Here is a 20,164-nt window from a genome sequence, read left to right as displayed (position 1 = left end):
TACCCACACCAAGTAAAAGCTGGGTCAGTTTCTTACTTTACATGTTTTTTACTCCAATCAAACCGAGCAAAGATATGACCCAACAATGTCGAGTTATATTGAATATCTAATGGATCGGGTGAAATTGTTATTTTTATAACTTATTTAAAAGTATGGTAAAAATTATTTTTCAAGTTATTTTTTATTTAAAAAATATTAAAATAATTTTTAATTTTAACACATTAAAATAATTTAAAAACACAAATAAAATTTATTTTAAAAATAAATAAATCATGTAGCCTAAACAAACACTTATTGCAAGCTAATCTTTGTCTTGTTGTGAATAATATATTCGATTTCGAGGAAGAAATTATGAGAGTACCTATTGTGCCTATGATCCAGGGATGAAGACAGCAGCAGACCTAGTATAGTTCTTAATTAAGGAAAGGAGGTGATAAAATGAGATGGCTATAATTGGAGAGTTAATTATTAGCTTAATTAAAAGTGCTTAATTATGATTACAATATATTGAACTCGTAAGACTTTTACTCTAAATGTAGTAAAAAGGATATGAGGAGAAAACAAAAATCGTAAACGACAAATTGAGTATGTGCTCATGACTTTGATTAGTAGCATTAGGAAGAGTCTTACCGTATTAATCAAGGATTAGAGACGCTTAAAAGATTGAAAGATTTCATTCAAACAAACCAATGTAGGTTAGCTCTTTTTTCAAAGATTTGGTAATACAAGTGAGATCATGACTTACACATTTTTTCTTTCATTATTCGGGTAGTATGTCTTTGAATATTTATCACCATTTTATTATATTTACGCGTTGTTTTGAATTGTGTTTCAGACGACATTTTATGAAAATTAATTTTTTATTCTTAAAATTAATAATTTTTTTATATTTTTAAATTGTTTAGATACATTAATATAAAAAATTAAACTTAAAAGATATGAAATTATTTACTATATACAGTTATTAAGTCTGCTAAAATAGTATTAAGTTTCTAGAGCATAGAGGAATAAGAATTAATGAATATTCATCATCATTTTATTGCATTTAGATGCCATTTTAATTGTGTTTTAGACAGCATTTCATGAAAATTAATTTTTTTATGTCTAAAATTAATAATTTTTTTATATTTTTGAATTGTTTCGATGTGTTTAAATAAAAAATAATTAAAAAAATATTATTTAAATATATTTTTAAATATAAAAAACTTTTAAAAATAACAACTACTACGACCTCATATGTTGGTTTACTGTACAGTTATTAAGTCTGCTAATATAGCATTGAGTTTCTACTTTCTAGAACATAGAGGAATATGAATTAGTGCTTCTAAAGAAAAGCAAATACGGAAACAATTGATGTAGAAGTCGAGAGTTTTTGCACCTTTTTCTTACGTTACTCAAGCTCCAAAATCTATCTTCTGGTGAAGTAGATACACTAAACTCTATCTAGAAAAGCCACAGTTGACAGAAGAATTAAATTCAATATTGTGAGTACTTGGATATTGTTCCAAGCAACTTAGGTCAAATCATAATCAAAAAAGAAAAACGTGCATTTAAACATTAACTAGGGACTTCCGAAAGAAAGGGAAAAAAAAAACATGGCAGTGGAATTCTAGTTAATTTCCAAGTTCTTATTATTATATTTTCTGTCAACGTTTCTATAGTACCCAGGCCGGTGGCAATGCCCATTCACAGGACCTTAAAATGTATGCATGTGGAGTTGGTGGCGGCGAGGAGGAGGAAATGATGGCGGCGGCGTGGCTATTAATGAAGAAAGGGATGTCCAATTATTGTCTCATCAACTCCATCTCAGTCTAATAACCAATCAATTGAATATTTGCTTCTTGAAAATAACCTTTGGTGGAATGTGTTTGGCTACAGGTTCTTGGTGAGACATCCAATCATGTTACATAAATAACGTGGTTTCAGATGCTCATTAGTGATTTGATTATGCAGATGAATGTTCTTTGCTTTCTTTTCTTGTCATAAAATAAGGTGGTTGTGCCCTGTGGATAACTATATTTAATACCACTAGACATAAATCATAATCCAAGTCCAGTGATTAAATATTATTAGATCATCACTTAATAATTGTGCTCTTGCTTAAGAAATTTGAAGGATGGGTGAAGCACATGTTCCTATTTTATCAGCTTCATAATTGATGGATCTGCATCCACAAGCATGTGGATTGTATGCAAGAACACTTGATTTTGATTTTTTTTTTCAAAAACAACTAGTTCTAGTATCATAAATTTTAGGGTCATTAAAGATTTATATAATCATTAATTTTAGAATTCATGAAATTAATCAAAAAACATGCAAATTGATCAGACATTTATGTTAAAAAAAAATATATATATCCTTGATTTTGGTGGTAAGAAGGCTAGTTCCAAGAAATACTCTAGTGGCTAAGACTTCAATTCTTTTTAGTAGTTATCACATTCCCCCTTAAACCAAAGGGATGACATATCATCTGAAAATCTGGATTCAGTGTTGAGTTAATTTAGCGACTCATTGATTTAAGCTAGATAAAAATTAACTCAATAAATATAAAATATTGACCTGCAACCATGTTAACGTGGTAAAAAACTAAGGTAAAATTCAAATTAATTTTTTTTTAAAATCTAAATAATATCATTTTAACTTTTTTAAAATAAAACTATTTACATTAATTTAAATTTACCCAATTAATTCATGAGCCGGTTCTTGAAACAAATTAGGTTTTATAACTTATGCTGCTAAACACTAGTTGTAATAACCAAAAGACATTGGGCCTTACGTTAATCAAGAAAGGTACTCGAAAAGCTTTGAATAGTACTTGACAAAACTTCAAGAAACTCCCACTTGCACTAGTGTCAGCTTGTAGAACATTAGCAGCCTAGCTAGAGGGCAACTTAAGGGCTTATGACACTGCCCGTGAAGGGATTTGAATGCGTGCCGGCCCGTGGATCTTTAGGTGAAAATATTTAGGTAAAATCAAGTTCATTACTTCAGCAGTAACAGTAACTAAATGGATTAAAAACAATTTTCAAACAGCTAAGAAGATGTAGACGTAAAAACAAGCAAATTACAGTAGCAACAGAGGGATGAAAAGCAAGACAGCATGCTCTAGCAACGTAAAAGCCAATTGTCTTTAGAAACTAAGACTGTAGATTACCTTGGCAAAGAATAAAATTGCAACATTCATCATGTAAATGCCGCACTCAAGCGATTTCTCGCTCGCAATGCAAATAAAAAACCAAGATATGTCCTGCTGTTTCAGCAGCACACTAAAGAGACTAGCTGAAAGAATAACCAAATCAATTGTTCATAATTCATATTTACCACAATGCAGCTATAGTTCAATTTTTTTTCCTACTTTGTAGATTACAGGCTTACTACCAACATGGGTTTATCTGCAATACTCTGGAAACATCCAGCCGGAAGGGTTATTAGGACTTCAACAACGATACAGGTGCCAAAGCTGAATGCTCCGCAATGAGGCAGCTACTCTTTCCCGTGAAGCACATCCATAACAGACATTATATATATGAATCTACTTGCTTTTTGAAGAAACCTTTACCGCATCAATCTTCCTTAAAAGGAGGAAGAAAGGCACATTGAGAACAGGAAGAAGAAGAGAACACAACGTCAATGCCATTCAAACACAAGCTGGTTGTCCTACTCAGATTTCTGTTTACAAAATCTTAAAATTTCAAACACCTTCAGAGGGAAGAGTACTCTGTATGTTTGAAGGCATCAAGATGTTAAAACCATCTGAGGCAGTAGACACAATCATTCCTGGAATCTGAGCATGCCAGTGAAGTTCTTTCAAGTCTTTTTGTCCCTGCTCATAGTATGAAAGCAAGTCAAGGATCTGAAGAGGGAGAATTTTGAACTTTGAAGTAAATGTCCTGATATGAGAGTTTCACAAAACATACCTGATGAACAAACAAAAGTTGAGGCGGCAAATCTGCTGGGGCATTTACTTGCTCTTTTGTTTTAGCTTTGAACTCTGCTTCCTGTTCCTCATCCTTTTCCAGGGAAAGGTCCCATATTCTAGTAAATTTCAAGGAAAAAAAAAATCAGTGCCCGGACAAAAGGACCAAAAAACATTGATGTAAAGATTGGTCATATCCTATTAAAAGGCCTTCATCCGTTGCTCTTTGTATGGAGTATTACTTACATCAGTTGATTGTCAGATGATGAAACTGCCAATGTGGAGGCTTCATGTGGACTCCACTCGATGGATGTGATAGGGTGCTTATGGTATTGAAAATGTGCCACTAAAGATTTATCTTCTTCCTGCTGACATAAAAGATATATGATGACAAGACTGCAACTAGAGAAATCAAATAGCAAATGGCATCTGAAAGTATAAAACACTAACCGGGAGAAAACTGATAGTAAAAGGTATATGAGGTACAAAATCACTTACACTGGGAGAAAACTGATAGTGAATGGCATATAAAAGTACAAAATGTTGACAGCATTTTAGAAAACTAATAGCAAATGGCACACAAAAGTACCAAAAACTGACCCTGGGAGAAAGGTTCTATAACTGTTAACTGCTTACAAGGACAATGTAAAGTCCAGCTAGGATAATCCTAAAGTGTAACTGTATACTAAGGATGAGACCAAAGATATTCAGATCTGGAGCATGAGAAATTGAGAGCACCATTGTTGAACAAGATTTCTTCAGGGTCGAAAATGTGTCATGAGAACTCATATTCTTTTAGCAAAAATTCGTAATGCATACTTCAGACACAACATACCGATTTTGGTGATAACAATCTAAGATCACGAATAGAAAATGTTCCATCATCACTTCCAGATGCCAACATGACACTAGCCAGCCTATCACAATGAATGAAGTTATTGATCAGTCATATATATGAAAAAATAAAAATCAAAAGGGTGCTACTAAGGAGGATGAGTAAGATATCCTAATGATTCAAACACCTGTTCCAGGAAATCACGTTTACATCTGCATTATGTGCCTTGAAATAAATAGCTGGCGACTTCCCCAGATGTGCATCCCATATTGCAATATGCCCATCCACAGAACAAGAGGCAAACACATGATCTTCTGTGGAACTCCACTGCATAAGCAGAAGTTGTAATCAGAAAGTTTACAGGATTGGAAAAATCAAAATAATAAGTTGTATTGGATTCAGAATCAAATTACATACTTGTAGATCTTCTACACTCGCAGTGTGACCAGTAAATGGAGTAGCATCAACATTCCATGTTGCACCAGATGTAGGCTCCATAAGTGAATACAGTTCTTGCAGTCACCTTCAAACATTTAGGAAGATCTTCCAGCATTAGAGCATTTTATGTATCAAGCAGCTGAGCATTATAGTCTCTTCAATGGAGGCTACTGAATAGGAGAAAGTAACGTTCCATATTACCAGTTACCAGCCTTCCAGCAACACGAGGACTCCAATCTATAGCATAGCCTTCATCTTTATGCCCTTTGAAGTTAAATAATGGAGCCTGGTTAAAAACTGAAGAAGCTCCCCGGGGAACTTCTGTTTCTGACTCTGCCAAAGCATTCAGATGAGTGCTGAAATCCCATATCTGCATGCAAGGTTGAAAGCACATAAAAGATGATAAAGAAGCCTAGAATCTAAAATTTCACAGTAATCTGATTAGATCAAAACTCCAGTTCACCATTTTATGACATTATGTTCAAAATCAAGAATTGTACAACCCTTTGAGATGGCAATATGTTTGCAAGAAATATTTTTAAGATCTTCAAGAACTTCTTTAGATAGTAAGCACATAATTCAACCTGAACATAACCAGCATCGGACCAAGAAGCACATATATGGGGATTTTGTGTCATAGCACGTATACGATTAATACATCCTCTATGAGCAACCTTGCGCAACTGTGAAAGAAAAATCCAAAAATGAAAATGCATACTTAAAAGGAAAAAAGAAAGAGAGAGATGCATGATTTGAAGAGATGAATAATGAAAACAAGAATGCAAGTAGTACCTGCAAAACTGGTGTTGCAGATCCTCCCTCTTCTTCATCTTCACTGTCTTCATCACTATCATTATTATCAGTATCCATGTCAGAGTCGCCAGCTGTAGTTTTGGAGGGCACCAATTCACGTTTTTTTCCAGAAACATTAGACACTTTAAATATTCCAATTGAGTTCCAATCAGGTTTTTCTGCCTGCAAAAATGACATTACTCTACATAATTATATACAATAACAGAATTAAAGAAAAGGTTTAACAAACATGCACTAACATTTTCCAAGGACTGATTTTTATCCCTCTAGGAAACAAAATTCGCCAAATAAAGATTTTCATTAATTCTAGTTAATTTTTTCTCCTTTTCATTCAATTACTAGAGTACCTAAAGTTTGGCCCCTTGTAACAGTTTCTCTTATTCATAATTGTTGATGTTACCTATATATAAGAAAAAGAGTAACGGACAAGAATGAAGAGAAATACAATCTTCAGCTTAACAAAAATATAATCATGTTTTTTTAGTGACTAACAATACACTACGGGAAAAAAAAAAAGATTTATGACCTGAGTTCCAGCAAAAAAATACACTGTGTGTGGAAAATCAGTCCGAAGCAAACCAAGTGAATCGCGCACTACATCAAAACTGCAAAAGAAAAACACTTAACTCCTAAGAATAAACATAAACGTTACTAAATTATCTCACACTAAAACTTTCCTATCTTTTTCCTAATGGCCCAGAATTACTTACCCTTCAATTTCAGGTCTTTTTCTTTTCAAACTTAAATTACAAAAACAATTGATTAATATTAAGCTTGCTTTAACAACTAGAAAAGAAGTGTATTAACCTTAAGCAGGGCCAGCCAATGTGAAAGGCGTGAAGGGAATTGTAAGCGGTAGGGTCACACTCGAGTTCTTCTTCTTCTCCAAGCTTGTCGACACCTGGTTGCCAGACCTTCGTAGGCATGGATGGTATTGATGAAGAAGAGGATGACTCATCTCCTTTCTGTGAGTAATTCAAGTTAATTATATTAGCAAAAAGCCAAAAACAAATAATTTTTTGTTAAGTTAGAGAAAAATAAAAGGAAACCCAATTCAAAGAATGAATGAAGGAATTGATTGTAAGAAATTGATGGAGACCTTGTTCTTTCTCTTTGCCTTCTTTGGATTTTTTTATGCTGCGGACCATTTTTTTTGCCCCCCCCCCCCCCCCCTCTTTTTTCTTTCTTCAAGGTTCTCGAAGAGGTGCTGATTATGAGGATGGATGCAGAGGGGGTTTGGGAAGCTACTAGGGTTTTACAGTTCTCTTTTTTTTTGACAAAACTATGAAATAACAGACAACAATATTCTCAACTAGATAACCCGTCGCTGCGGAAAAATCTAATTTTTTTAATATAAAAAATTTGAGTCAAACCAATTTAATTTATCAACCCCGTGATTATGAGTTTAAAATTGAAAAAACCCATAAACCAAAATAGCACAAAAACTAATTCTTAATCAAAAAATTGAATATTTACATGTAAGGGCTTAATTAATTGTGAAAAATTGATTTAGAACATAAATGGCACATATAATAAAATTAGAGGACCAGGGAATATTATAATAAGGACAAAAGTGTCGTAAAGTGAAATATAGGAACTAAAACAAATTGCTGAAAATTTTTCAGGAACCAAAATGAACTTTTACAAAAATTCATTTACATGTATTAAAGATATAAATTTGAAGTATAATAAATCAAAGAATATGATATTTCTAATTTGGAAAACATACCCAATTTACAGATATGTTATAATTTACAAATATGTTGTAATTTCTTCTTGATATCTCGATAAACTTGTATAGTACAGATTACATTGCTTATAAATATGTTAAAAAATATTACAGATACGCTGCAATTTACAGATATGTTGTAATATCTTCTTGATATCTCGATAAACTTATATAGTACAAATTGCATTGTTTATAAATATGTTAAAAATATATTTTATTAAAAACAAATACAATATTCATATTTAGAAAATACACCTAACTCCTAACACCTCAAAGCGAGATTTTAGAATTTTTTTTCCCTGCAAGAGTCAACTTACCTTTCTTTTGTGAGTGCGTGCATGATACGATCCTGTTTATTTTTTGTATTTAAATAATATTTTTAAAAAAGTTTAAAAAGTTTTTATTTTTTTTGTTTTAAACTAATATTTTTTTTTATATTTTTAGATCATTTTGATGTGCTAATTTTAAAAATAATTTTTAAAAAATAAAAAATATTATTTTTGATACATGTCTAAATGAAAAACATTTTAAAAAGCAACCACAATCACATTTCTAACATAAAACTTATATAATATAATCTATATTATTATTATGGATATGTTTAAAATTACTTTATATAGGAAGATTTATTTCACAATATTTCTATTTAAAAAATACAGCAAAATAATCTAACTTTTAAAATTGAGGTATTAAAAAGATTATATTTTCTTCACTTTTCTCACAGAGATGAAAATTTATTAATTTATCTTGCCTTAATTATCTTTTCTTTTAAATTCTTTCGTTTTCTTTCCAAATGCAACATCAAAGTTTAATTGTATATTTTTCACAATATTATTCATATATACCTGACACTAAATATATACTACAATTTTTTTCCCTTGTATGATACAACTTGCCTTTCTTTTGCGTGTGTGTGTGTCTATATATATATATAGGTGCGCGCGCGAGAGTTTATATGGTATGGTCTACGTGGTTTATAGATATATTTAAAAATACTTTATTTAGGAAAATAAAATCACAACATTCCTATTTGAAAAAATACAACAAAATCTAACGTCTGAAAATTAGGTATTAGAAAGATTATTTTCTCCACCTTCCTCACACGGATGAAAATTTATTAATTTATTTTGCCCTGATTATCTTTTCTTTGAAAGTCTTTCATTTTCTTTCCAAATGCAACATTAAAGTTTAATTGTACGTATATTTATTACAATATTATTTATATGTACATGACACTATAAGTTGAAAGAGTATGCCTAATTAATAATATGGAAAGAACAAATGACAATATGCTAAGTTCTATGACAATATTAAAAAATCCAGCTACAAATATATTCCATTATTTACTCTATAAATAACATATCCACACGGATCTTCTTTCATACAACCTTCTCAAAAATCTGTGCATCATCACACACCACTCTCGTCAAGGGATGGCTAGGAAGAATGTTTTTTCCATTGTTCTTATGCTAGTCCTCTTGTTTTTCATAGGTTTGCCTTGTTTATCTCTTTAATAATATTCAAGTACTCTAATATATATCAAATAAACATATATCTAATTGTCATGCACATATCTTATTGCTTTCTCTATATTTTAGATTTTTTTTATGAAAATTTTAAAATCAATTCATCTTAACACGAGTTTGTAATAATTAGTCATTTTAATTTTTTTATATAAATTTTTGTATGTGTTAGTGTGTGTACATTAGTGCATAATCAGTAGTTTTAATCATTATCCTCACATAAAGTCATACTTAATGTATTTTTTTTTTTTTTAGGTTGTGATATGATGGCTGCCCAGAAACAGTGTTGCACTGAACATTTTGAACTTGGCACCTGCGTGCCAGGTAAAGACGATAAAAATCCATCTGGAAAATGCTTCAAGTATTGCATAAAAAGTTGCCCTAATCACAAAGGAGGCGTTTGCAAACTATGGGGTGCCAAGTCTCATTGTCACTGCTTATGTTGATTTTCTTATAGAGTACGTATCAATAATGAGACAACAATATAGATCTATCGCTTAGACGGGAGGAGACTTTCCCCCTAGAATAGGTGTCATGATATTTGCTCGCCAATAATGAAATAATTAATTATGTTTTAAAGAAATCTATGTTTTTATTACTTTTCTTTCTTTACATTTTTTTTTATTTCTTATTTTCTACTACTATTAAATGTGGTACCGCTATTCCCACTCTTTCTATTATTGTTGTCCACTTTTCAAAGTTTAATGCAGCGATCAAACTAATCTTATTTGGAGTTTTTTTCTTTGCATTTAAATTTCATAATAATTTACATATCATAATTTTGAATCAAAAAAATGAAGGATGTGAGAGTTAATCCAATATAACTCATTTAATTTTATGAGATTAAAAACAATTTGAACAATTAGAAGAAACAATAATAAAAATAAATACTTACAAAATCAAGCATTAACAAAATAAGATAACATTTATTTAAGACCTCAATAAATCAATATAAAGCAAAAAAAACAACTCATAAAGACCAATTTAAAATAAATTAAGTATGGAAAGATGAAATTAAAAAAATTAGTATAAAATATTAAAATTAAAAAATAGAAAAAAAACTCATGTGTGCACGCCTAGATAGCCCAACGCTCATATGCCTTAACAAAAAAAGCTTAGGCACTTAGGTATGTCAGCCTAGGCCTATGAGGGTAGTGAACATGTCATGTCAACCTTGAAATTCCCATCTATTTTCTCTCTCTTTTTCTTGTTTTTTGCTTTGGTCTTTTATCTTTAAGTTTGGCTTTTTTTTAACAAATTAAAAGCAATTTGCTACTAATTTTGCCATAAAATGATCAATTCAATGAAAAAACACTAATGACCAAAAAAAAAAAAACATTGTGATTCCTATAGAAAACATCTATACCTTTTTAATTTTTTTTGTAATGTATTAACACTTGATCAATTCAATTTTTGCATTTTAACTTTTACTAAATTGAATCTTCTATTTTATATTTATCATTGTTTGTAAGAATTAAATATATGAACTCCAAGCCTTAAACTTGAAGTAAAAAATTTAATTCAAGTAAAACCATAAACTTTGATTGAAGGATCAAATTGCAAGCCATAAAAACTTTGATAAAAGTGCAAAGGAAAAAAATAAAGAAAGTATAAGTAAAAGTAAAGGATCGAATTGAAATACATTATATATACAAATTAAAAATTAAAGGTTAAATTAAAAATAAACAAATCTTTAAAAAAAGGGGAAAATAACTATAAAAAAAAAATCAAAACTCAAAGTTTAAAATTTGAAATAAAAATAATGAGGAACAAAGTGTATTTAGAAGGTTAGGAGAGAGAAATGAATGAACAAAAAAAAAAAAGGATCATTAGCGATACAACAACTAGATTTGAAGCACACACGCCACCTAGAATAAAAGAGGAGACGCCGAGGAATAATTTGAGACAATGGACGACCATTTTTTACAATTGAAAATCACTTTAAGCGCCACCTAACGCACGTGGTGGGTCCAGCATGTTAGCGCGTGCAACATGCGTATGATGGTTTTTAAATAAGAAATTATTATTTTAATGATAAATTAAATAATTACCCTCAACCAAACTAAAAATTAAAAAATACAAATTGAGGTTAACAGACCAAAATACCACTCATAACAATAAATTAAATGTCTTACATCAAAGGGTACATGTGTAATTATATTGTTTGTACAAAAAATACACAAATACCCCTACATGACTCTTTTTTTTTTTTCTCTTCGAGATATTTTGGTTATTTTATTGTTTATGAAAAACATTAATCGGAGAAAAATACTCTCAAATAAATTATTAATAACTTATAAATCTTGTGAAAAATACCAGAAAACCTTTAATCCAAAGACATTCAATTTTTATGGGCATGAAAAATGGTCACACCACACTGTAGTGGTGAATAGAAAATTTATGGGGAGTTATAGTGAATCTCTCATGTCTTTTAGTATATTTGTTATTTCTATATATGATATGTCTAAATTATCATTTAATAATAAATTGTTCTCATTATTATATATAATACTACTATTTATATCAAAAACAATAATGCTACTATAATGACATAACATAAAATATATTATAAGATATTTTGTTAAAAACACAAAAACAAATTGGATTATAGGGTTATTTCTTTTTAATAGTGATTTTAAAAAAAACACTATCATGCACGCACGTGGCCCACGGAGACTGAAGATCAATTTATGTATTAATGCTACATTTTCGACGGTAACGATCCAGTCTTTGCGCTCTTTCCATGAGTTCCCCGGTCAACTTAGAAGCATGAAAGAAAAAGGTTAAGTCTACTTTATATACCGATTATTTCATATTACTCCCTAAACTAATTTATTAATCAATCACCCCTATATTTCAACCTTTCCTTAAATATACCCTCTCTTCTTTTCGTTCTTATGGGAATTAACCAAAACAATTATTAGCATAAGGCTAATTATGGTTGTTTTTTCTTTTAAAAAATATTAGATAAAACTAAATTCACATGGTTTGATGAGTTTTTTCATCATTAATATGATTAGATATTTAGGTTTACTACATGATTATGGAAAAAAATAACTATGCTGGCCTTATTTTGAATCCATAAAGATGGATTATAATTTAGAAGGTAGTTTTTCTGGAAAATAAGTGGCAAACCACTGAGCGATTGAAAAACAGTTGAAATATAAAGGGCGTGATTGAAAATAAAAATAGTATTGCGGGTTGGTTGATAAATTAGATATAATTGTAGGAGTCAAATTGAGGCTACTAAAAAAAGCAAAACCAGAAAGGAAAAGGGTTTATCAAATCCAATCCAAATTCGCTATCCCAGAGAAGCCAAAACAAAACAACCCAATCGCTCTCTCAAAAACCATGTCAAATCCCGGCGAATCTACCCGGAATCCGACGGGATATCCCTTCCATGTAAGTAGTAGCACAGGCCCTAGAGTCCCAATCCTGAACCTCTCAACAGTTTATACAAGAATGGATTCCCTCCAGCAATTCCTATCAGAATCAGTCAACAACAACACTTTAATCAGTAAAGATCAAATGGACATGGTGTCTTCTGAGATATCCTCGGCCATACATCAAATCATCGTCAACGCTGCTGCTCTTCTCTCTAGTAGCAGTAGTAGCTCACAACCCTTTATGCCTCAGCCGCCGGTAGAAAGTACTGCGATAAAAAAGGCCCAAGTTTTGAAAGTAGAAAACAGAGAAGAAAGCGAGGAGGACACCGAAGCTATAGAGCTTGATGCGGTCGAACTCCTAGCCGAACATGTTCATTTTTGTGATATTTGCGGAAAAGGGTTCAAAAGAGATACAAATTTGCGTATGCATATGCGTGCGCATGGGAATCAGTTCAAAACCCTTGAGGCACTTGCGAAGCCTGATAAGGGTGATAAAACAATATCAGTTTCCTTGGCGGGGAAGACAAAGTTTTCTTGCCCCTTTGAAGGTTGTAATAGGAATAAGAAACATAGTAAGTTTAAGCCATTAATGTCTGTGATTTGCGTAAGAAATCATTTTAAGAGGAGTCATTGTCCAAAGATGTATTCGTGTAATCGGTGTGATAAGAAGAGTTTTTCGGTTCTTGCGGATTTGAAGAGTCATTTGAAGCATTGTGGGGAATCGAGGTGGAAGTGCTCTTTCGGGACTAGTTTTTCGAGGAAGGATAAGTTGTTTGGTCACATGGCTTTGTTTGAAGGACATATGCCTGCTGTTGTTGGCGAAGAGGCGGGGAGCAAGGCCAAGGGGTTGGTGGTTGGCGGCGCGGTGGCTACGGAGGAGGATGAAGAAGAAGAAGAATCGGTTGTTAAGGGAGATGATTTGGTTGACAATGAGTTTTTTGAGGGATTGCTTTTTGGGTTTGGTCCCATGGAAGGGTATAACTCGCAGGATGTGTGGGGTCTCCTTTGACTGGAATTCAGGACTTCTGTGGTTTCAGGCAATGATGGATGGATAAGTATATTCTCTGCGTTTCTTGATGTTGGGTGGTGTCTGTATATGTTTTTTTGTATTCTTCGTAATAATAAGAGAGATAATGAGCTTTGTAGTTTGAGATTTTAGAACATAGTAGCTATGATTTTGTTACTTCTAGCAATAAATAATTCTTGTATAAATTGATTTACATGTTTTATTTTTACTTAGAATCTCAAACTAGAAGGATAGTGATAACTCAATAGCCTTACACTTAGTCAATTGTTAAGTTTAAATATATATAAATTTGATAAACTGTCAGACTCAATATTTTTAAACTCAGTTGAGCGTTGAGCTCAAACATGTATAAAATTGTCAAGCTACCAAGCCAGTATTCTTGGTCCCAACCTAATGCTGAACCCAAATATATATGGGTTTGACGAGCTGCTAGACTCGACATTCTTGAGCATAGCCAAACACCGATCCCAAGTATATAGGGTTAGTGAGCTGTCAGACCTAGCATCTTTAGGCTCAGCCAAACAGTAAGCCCAAGTATGTGGTCAATGCTCCCAAAAACTTTCAAGTGATAAACGCTTGGATTTCTTCCACTCCATGCTTCTTATGGAGTCATGTTATTTAAGCCTTTAGTATGACATCTATTTGACAAATAGATAGCATAATCTACATCTATGGCCCAAACTCTTTAGGCATCTTTTTAGTTTTAAGCATGTTCAATATCGCATAACCTTTTTATGGGCTGAAGTAAATGTTGCTCCATTTATAAGCTCATCAAAACCTTTTTCAACCGTTTTTCATACATCTTGAAAATCTAGCTAAACTTTTACTCGAATACACCAAGTTTTATAGTTATTGTTTATAAACCTAGGACATTGAAGTGAGAAGTTTGGATTGGTCATGTCAAATAATCAAACCTAAGCTATGATACCACTTGTTGGAAGTAAAGTAGGTGTGATATAAGATCAACACAACAATGCAAGGTTAAGAACTCAAAAATAAAAAGAAGATTGAGAGGACGGTATATTTTTATTAAGTGTTTTTCTCTAAACTCTCTTAGTTATTCTCTCTCTTCTGTGCTTATTAATAATGCTGAATTACAAGCTTTTTATAGTCATAAAGTTCTAGATAATCAAGGAATTAAACTAATACAAGAAAATTATAATCTCAACAGAAATTGTATTTTGTTGACTAAACTTAATCGTTTCTAAATTTTTTAGAATCTAAAGTCTGGTTTAGTACTTTCAACAATAATCACTAGGAGCACCATCTTTTTTTCTAGGCTTAGGAGAGCCAACTTCGACATATAGGAAAGTTGTCCTTGCTATTTCTTTCAACTTTTCCTCCTCTTTGACTAGTAAATATGGTGGCGGTTCCAACTCCTCTTGCTCCTATTCTTCAATGTCCATATTATGTATAAGATAATCCACACCTGCCATAGCTAAAGCCTCTATTGATGCTGACATAATTTCCAGCACTCAAATATCTAAAACCTCTCTTCTCCTCTGGTTTTTGGCCTTGAGAATTTTTTTTTCCTTAAGAATTTTCAAATACATTGATGGTTAGACCCGCTATATAAGCAGCATATATATAGAGAAACGAATTCTTTAATTTCAAATTTGAAAGATCATATGTTAATTGAGAGAATAATTCAAATATAATGTCTAGTAATCATAGGCTTTGAACAGGAAAGTGGAGATAACATGATGAAGTTTAGAATAACAAGTAGAGCTACATTCTCGTGATCATCTTATTGACTTCGCGTCAATGTTCAACTACAAACTCCAGGTGCTAGCTGATGCAATGCTTTCTTCCAAAGATGTCAGGTATGATCATACATATTGATGAGAGCCCTCATGCAAGCTTGATAGATAGCTAATTAACCACCATATCCTTCAAACATAAACTCTCAGAGAGAGAGAGAACAACTGTTTTCACGTGGATTTCGAGTCTCGTTATCTTCATATAGATTTGGAGCTGAAGAAACAAGGACATCATATGCCAATAATGTACAGTTTGCATATAAGAACTTCATTTTCTTGTGATCAGAAACTTCCGGCCGTAAATGATGAGTCCTATAATTAATCTGCCCAAGTGAAATTAAAGTTCTGCATTATAATTGAAGTTGAACGAATCACTTCATCCATAAGCGGGAATCTTGAAAATCAAGAATTGATGAAGGGAAAATATAGATTATGTGTAGGAGCACAAATCTAATTATTAGACAATACAAGAAAAGGGCCATCAATCTATTATGATAGGGAAAAGATCATCAGTGAGGATGAAAAAAGGAGAAAAAAAATCTGAAAAGAAAATAAAAATTAAAGAGGAAGATATTACTTGATTTTACAAGCAAACCTAAAAACTTGGGGTGTTAACATTATAGTTAAATAGGTTGTAATCTCCCTCCATGTAATCCATGCTATATTTACAAATGTATAACCAAATTTTAATTGTTACAATCAAACCCTTCTTATAATTTGATTTGAGATTAATTGGTACAAAATTAAAAGTTTTATTCCAATTCTTATTAATTTTGAGTTTGTATGATATCTAATCGCTATCCAAAAATAGATGGAACAACTCACTTGAGAGCTTGTAAATATAACTGATTAGCGAACTTGAGCCCATGATAGGAAACTTTAACGAAGCTAGGATTAGCTAACTTTTCCTGATTCACGCTTAGTTAAACTTAGAACCTTCCCTCAAGTTACCTGTAAATCATGGAGCGTGTTGTCTGTGCATTTTGTGTGCCGGGTTATTGTGTTTTCACACCCACTCCTTTCTGCAGCTCTCAACTTAATAAGAACATGTCTCTTTGATTCCTAACATGATGGTGCCAAAGACTAGTGAAACTACCAGGAAAGCGCCCACTAAGGTATTCCTCATTGAAACCGAAACTCTCCAACAACGAGAGGAAGATTGCCAAATCATGGAAGCCAATGCTCCGACCACGTTAAGAATCAATGGAAAGACCAACGACATGTCCCAACTACGTACGGACTGCGTTTGAGAGATTGAGTGAACATGATCGACTAGAATCTGAGAAGCGTTATGATTGAATGGTTGACTTGTTGACAGTTCTTGTGCAAGATGATTCTATCCGAGCAATGGTTTCTTATTGGAACATGAATTATTGTTGCTTCACTTTCGGTCCAACTGATCTCTCTCCTACTGTGGAAGAATATCAATCACTGATGGAGTCTCTAGAGCCATTGTACTATGCCCAAGCACCACAAAAATTGGGAGTTCAATTAGGTTTGAAAGCTACTATGCCCAAGCCTCATATACGTGGAGAAACCAGAGGATGGTTATGGTCAGAATATGAGCTTGAATTTTACAAGAAGCCAAGTAACAAGGATACGAATGTAGGAAGACTGAGGATCATTGCTCTAGAGATCATTGGATTGGTTCGGTTCCCCGTATACTCCAACCTAATTAACTATGACTGTAAATTTCATGGTTAATCAAGTCGAGACTCAAAATGCTGATCATGTATCGCTAATTATTTTAGAGTCTATCCAAAGTCTGAATTATATTAAGAGGGCCAGTTTAGGAAATCTAAAATGTTGCACTCAGCTTCTCTATATTTTAGATAGTTAGCCATGTAAGGCCTATTATGCTTGCATTCTCTCCTTGTTGGCTCAAGGGAAGGAGCACCATTCAAGACTTTTATCGCCATTGTTGGACTGATATGACCTTAGAAAAATAGAAAGGAATATATATCGGGATTCAAAGCCAGGTCAAGTAGTATGGAGAGCAACTTGAATATCACCCATAAGATACTTAGCTCAGCCTAGAGATTTTCCATGGGTGCTATTAATTGGAGCATGAGGTTGCGTGAGTTATATTCCCTCCATTTCCACTCAACAACTAGGGTACGCTCAACGCATACTCGCATAGTTCATTTTAACGAGTTTGACTTCTTATTTAACGAGTTGTGTTCATATACTGTCCTATATTTTCTCAATACAAAGCTATCTTTTAGAATTTAATAAGCTTCTTCTGAGAATCATAAAAACAGCTAGATCAAGAGCGAATAAAAATGTCAATAAATTTTGTAAATACAAGAAAATAATATAGTTTTCGGTATTGTTTAATTATAAAAGTGCATGATATTTATATATAGCTGCTACCATATAGTAGGTAGGTAAGAAATAAATTAGAGAATTAAAGAAAAAATAAAAAAGCCTCCAAAAAATTTACTCGCAAAAAAAAAAAATTGGAGTCCAAGAAAATATTCCTGTATCTTAATTTGGCTGGCCCATCTATCTTTCAAAAGACAATGGTGGAAGATAACTATTGTGAGAGCTGGACACACCTGTAGGCCATCCAAAAGTAAGCCAGAAGGTAGTTCCAATTAATAAAGCGTCGAAATCCCAATAGCCATAAAAATGACGCTGATAGCCATTGTAAGGTCATCTAAATTTATGACTGATATTTCAAAGATCCAAGTCCTCAATTTACAGAATTATCATGATCTGATTTCTTCATCGACTAGTCTCAAGATGACATAAATATATATGCAAACGATAGCCTTTCTACCCAGCACTTGTGATCTTCATGAAAGCTTCTTTTGCAACTATGTTGCAAAGGATCTGAGTACGAGTATCGAATACTATATCTATTCAAATGTCTGTCAAGTCTCTAAAAATTAGGATACAAGGACCTGCATAAAAATGTCCATATTGGACAGTACAGGGACGAGAACTAGCTAGTACCCTTAAAGGATACAAGAACAATCACGCCCTTCGCATCCTGATCAAGATTATGCAATATCATGTTGATTGCTTCTTCTTTTTGTTCATCGATCTTGATTATTAAAGGGTGCCCTTCTTTTCATGATCATGCACGAGCCAACTGGCCAGTCGCCGAAAGCAACTCACATTAAGCAATGATTTAAAACTGACTTCATATCAAGAAAAAATCTTCCAATAAATCTAAAAAGATAAAAATAAAAGCACCCTTTTCGTATAATAAAAGTGCAAAAAAGTGTCCGTGTTGATGAACTAAAGTGTGAATGAGATCACAGAGATAGCGTTACCTGCACTTTAACTGCATAAATAAGCGTCAGCTGTGACATCACTACAGAAACGGCCCCGTTGGACAACGTATGCACATCTGTGACCTTACACCCCAGTTAAGTACTCCCTTATATATGTATCTTGCATGTCTTGATCTTACTCTCATGTTAGAAACAAGCAAAGAGAAATTAACACTTGACGCTTAAGTGAAGCCATGCCATCAATTGAAGCTCTAGCAATGGCAGGTGTGGACTGTGTGGAGTGTGGCATCAGCCTCGAAGAGAGGGAGCGTAGAGATACCGAGAAGACTCCCCTGTATCTTCTAGCCGATCAAGGCGAAGAAGGGTTGAAAACTCATGAGAAGGATAAGTTGATGGTGGAGCAATGGCTAGTCAAGAATAAGATGGAAGCATGGCCTAAAGTAGCTGCTCGTCCAGTTACTAATGGGGTGTCAAATATTCAGAGTCGAGAAAAAAAGCGGTAACATTATGTTGGAGGCTTTCGAATTAATTTCTAGGTGTCTCCATACTCCGAAACAATGTTTAGAACAGTATGTATTTCGGGTGAGAGTTTCTTATTTTTACGTCTATGTATGTGTATAATTTGAAGAATTCTGCCTGTATGAAAGCCCATATAAAATAATTATTAACTATCAAAATTCCAGCAAAATTAAAGTATTTATAACATGAGAAAAAATTCATATATTAATAAAAATTAATTGTGAACTGTGTGTGTGTTTTATTTAACTAAAGAGTGGAAAAACAATATGATAAGATCATAAAATAATGGTTTGAGGTGTTGTGAAATTATTACATAGACACCACTAATTAAAAAAAAAATTCATTCAGGCAAATTTGATATAAATAGTTGGAAGCAAAATTGAGACTTTATAATTGGATGCCATTTTTTGGGTTTGCCCTCAAAATTTTAGTGCCAACTTTATTTTGTTGATTGAATTTGAGTTCAACCTGAAAGATTTGAATCTTATGAGGCATTATCTGTCATAGTATCTAAAATTCACTGATGAAAGAAAACAAGTCATGGCGATTAAAAGAAGCTTCGGTGATGCAGCTGTCTGCCTCAATGCCCACCATAAGTTTAGGGCTTCAAAAGTTTTCTCATTTTACAGTAGGTGGTTTTGAAGTGGAAATGGACTGTTTTGATGGGCATGGATGTTGGTAGCGAAGAGAAGAAGGGAGTTTCAGAGGAAGGCTTTCTTTTCTTGCAATCTTTACTAGCCGCCACTTTGCTTGTTAATGACAAACTACTTCATGAACAATAAATATATACTATAAAATCCCACTTTCAATTAATAAGAACTCGATAGTTGATGGATTAAAAGAAATGTTTAATGTTTTTATTATAATTTGGTGATTGAAAGATTTAAAAGATTTAATTGATGTTTTAGGATATTAGCCGGCTTAAAACACTTAAAACGAACTGATTAAATGATTGGAATTGAGGGTCTTGAAGATT

General features: G+C 32.7%; 1 protein-coding gene and 1 pseudogene across 1 annotated transcript; one reads left to right on the top strand and one right to left on the bottom strand.

Annotated features, from left to right (window-relative positions):
* Nucleotides 1–3,155: 3,155 nt before the first annotated feature.
* On the bottom strand, nt 3,156–7,150 carry LOC118031492 (protein HEAT STRESS TOLERANT DWD 1-like; annotated as a pseudogene).
* Nucleotides 7,151–12,530: 5,380 nt separating this feature from the next.
* LOC118031482 (protein indeterminate-domain 4, chloroplastic) lies at nt 12,531–13,875 on the top strand. The gene has a single exon (XM_035035918.2). The coding sequence runs from the start codon at nt 12,606–12,608 to the stop codon at nt 13,647–13,649; it is 1,044 nt and encodes a 347-aa protein (XP_034891809.1). The 5' UTR covers nt 12,531–12,605; the 3' UTR covers nt 13,650–13,875.
* Nucleotides 13,876–20,164: the final 6,289 nt, after the last annotated feature.

The sequence above is a fragment of the Populus alba genome, chromosome 5, assembly GCF_005239225.2.
Source record: "Populus alba chromosome 5, ASM523922v2, whole genome shotgun sequence".
Lineage (NCBI taxonomy): Eukaryota > Viridiplantae > Streptophyta > Magnoliopsida > Malpighiales > Salicaceae > Populus > Populus alba.
The sequence above is the reverse complement of the archived record's forward strand: the minus strand, read 5'-3'. Positions and strand labels throughout refer to the sequence as shown.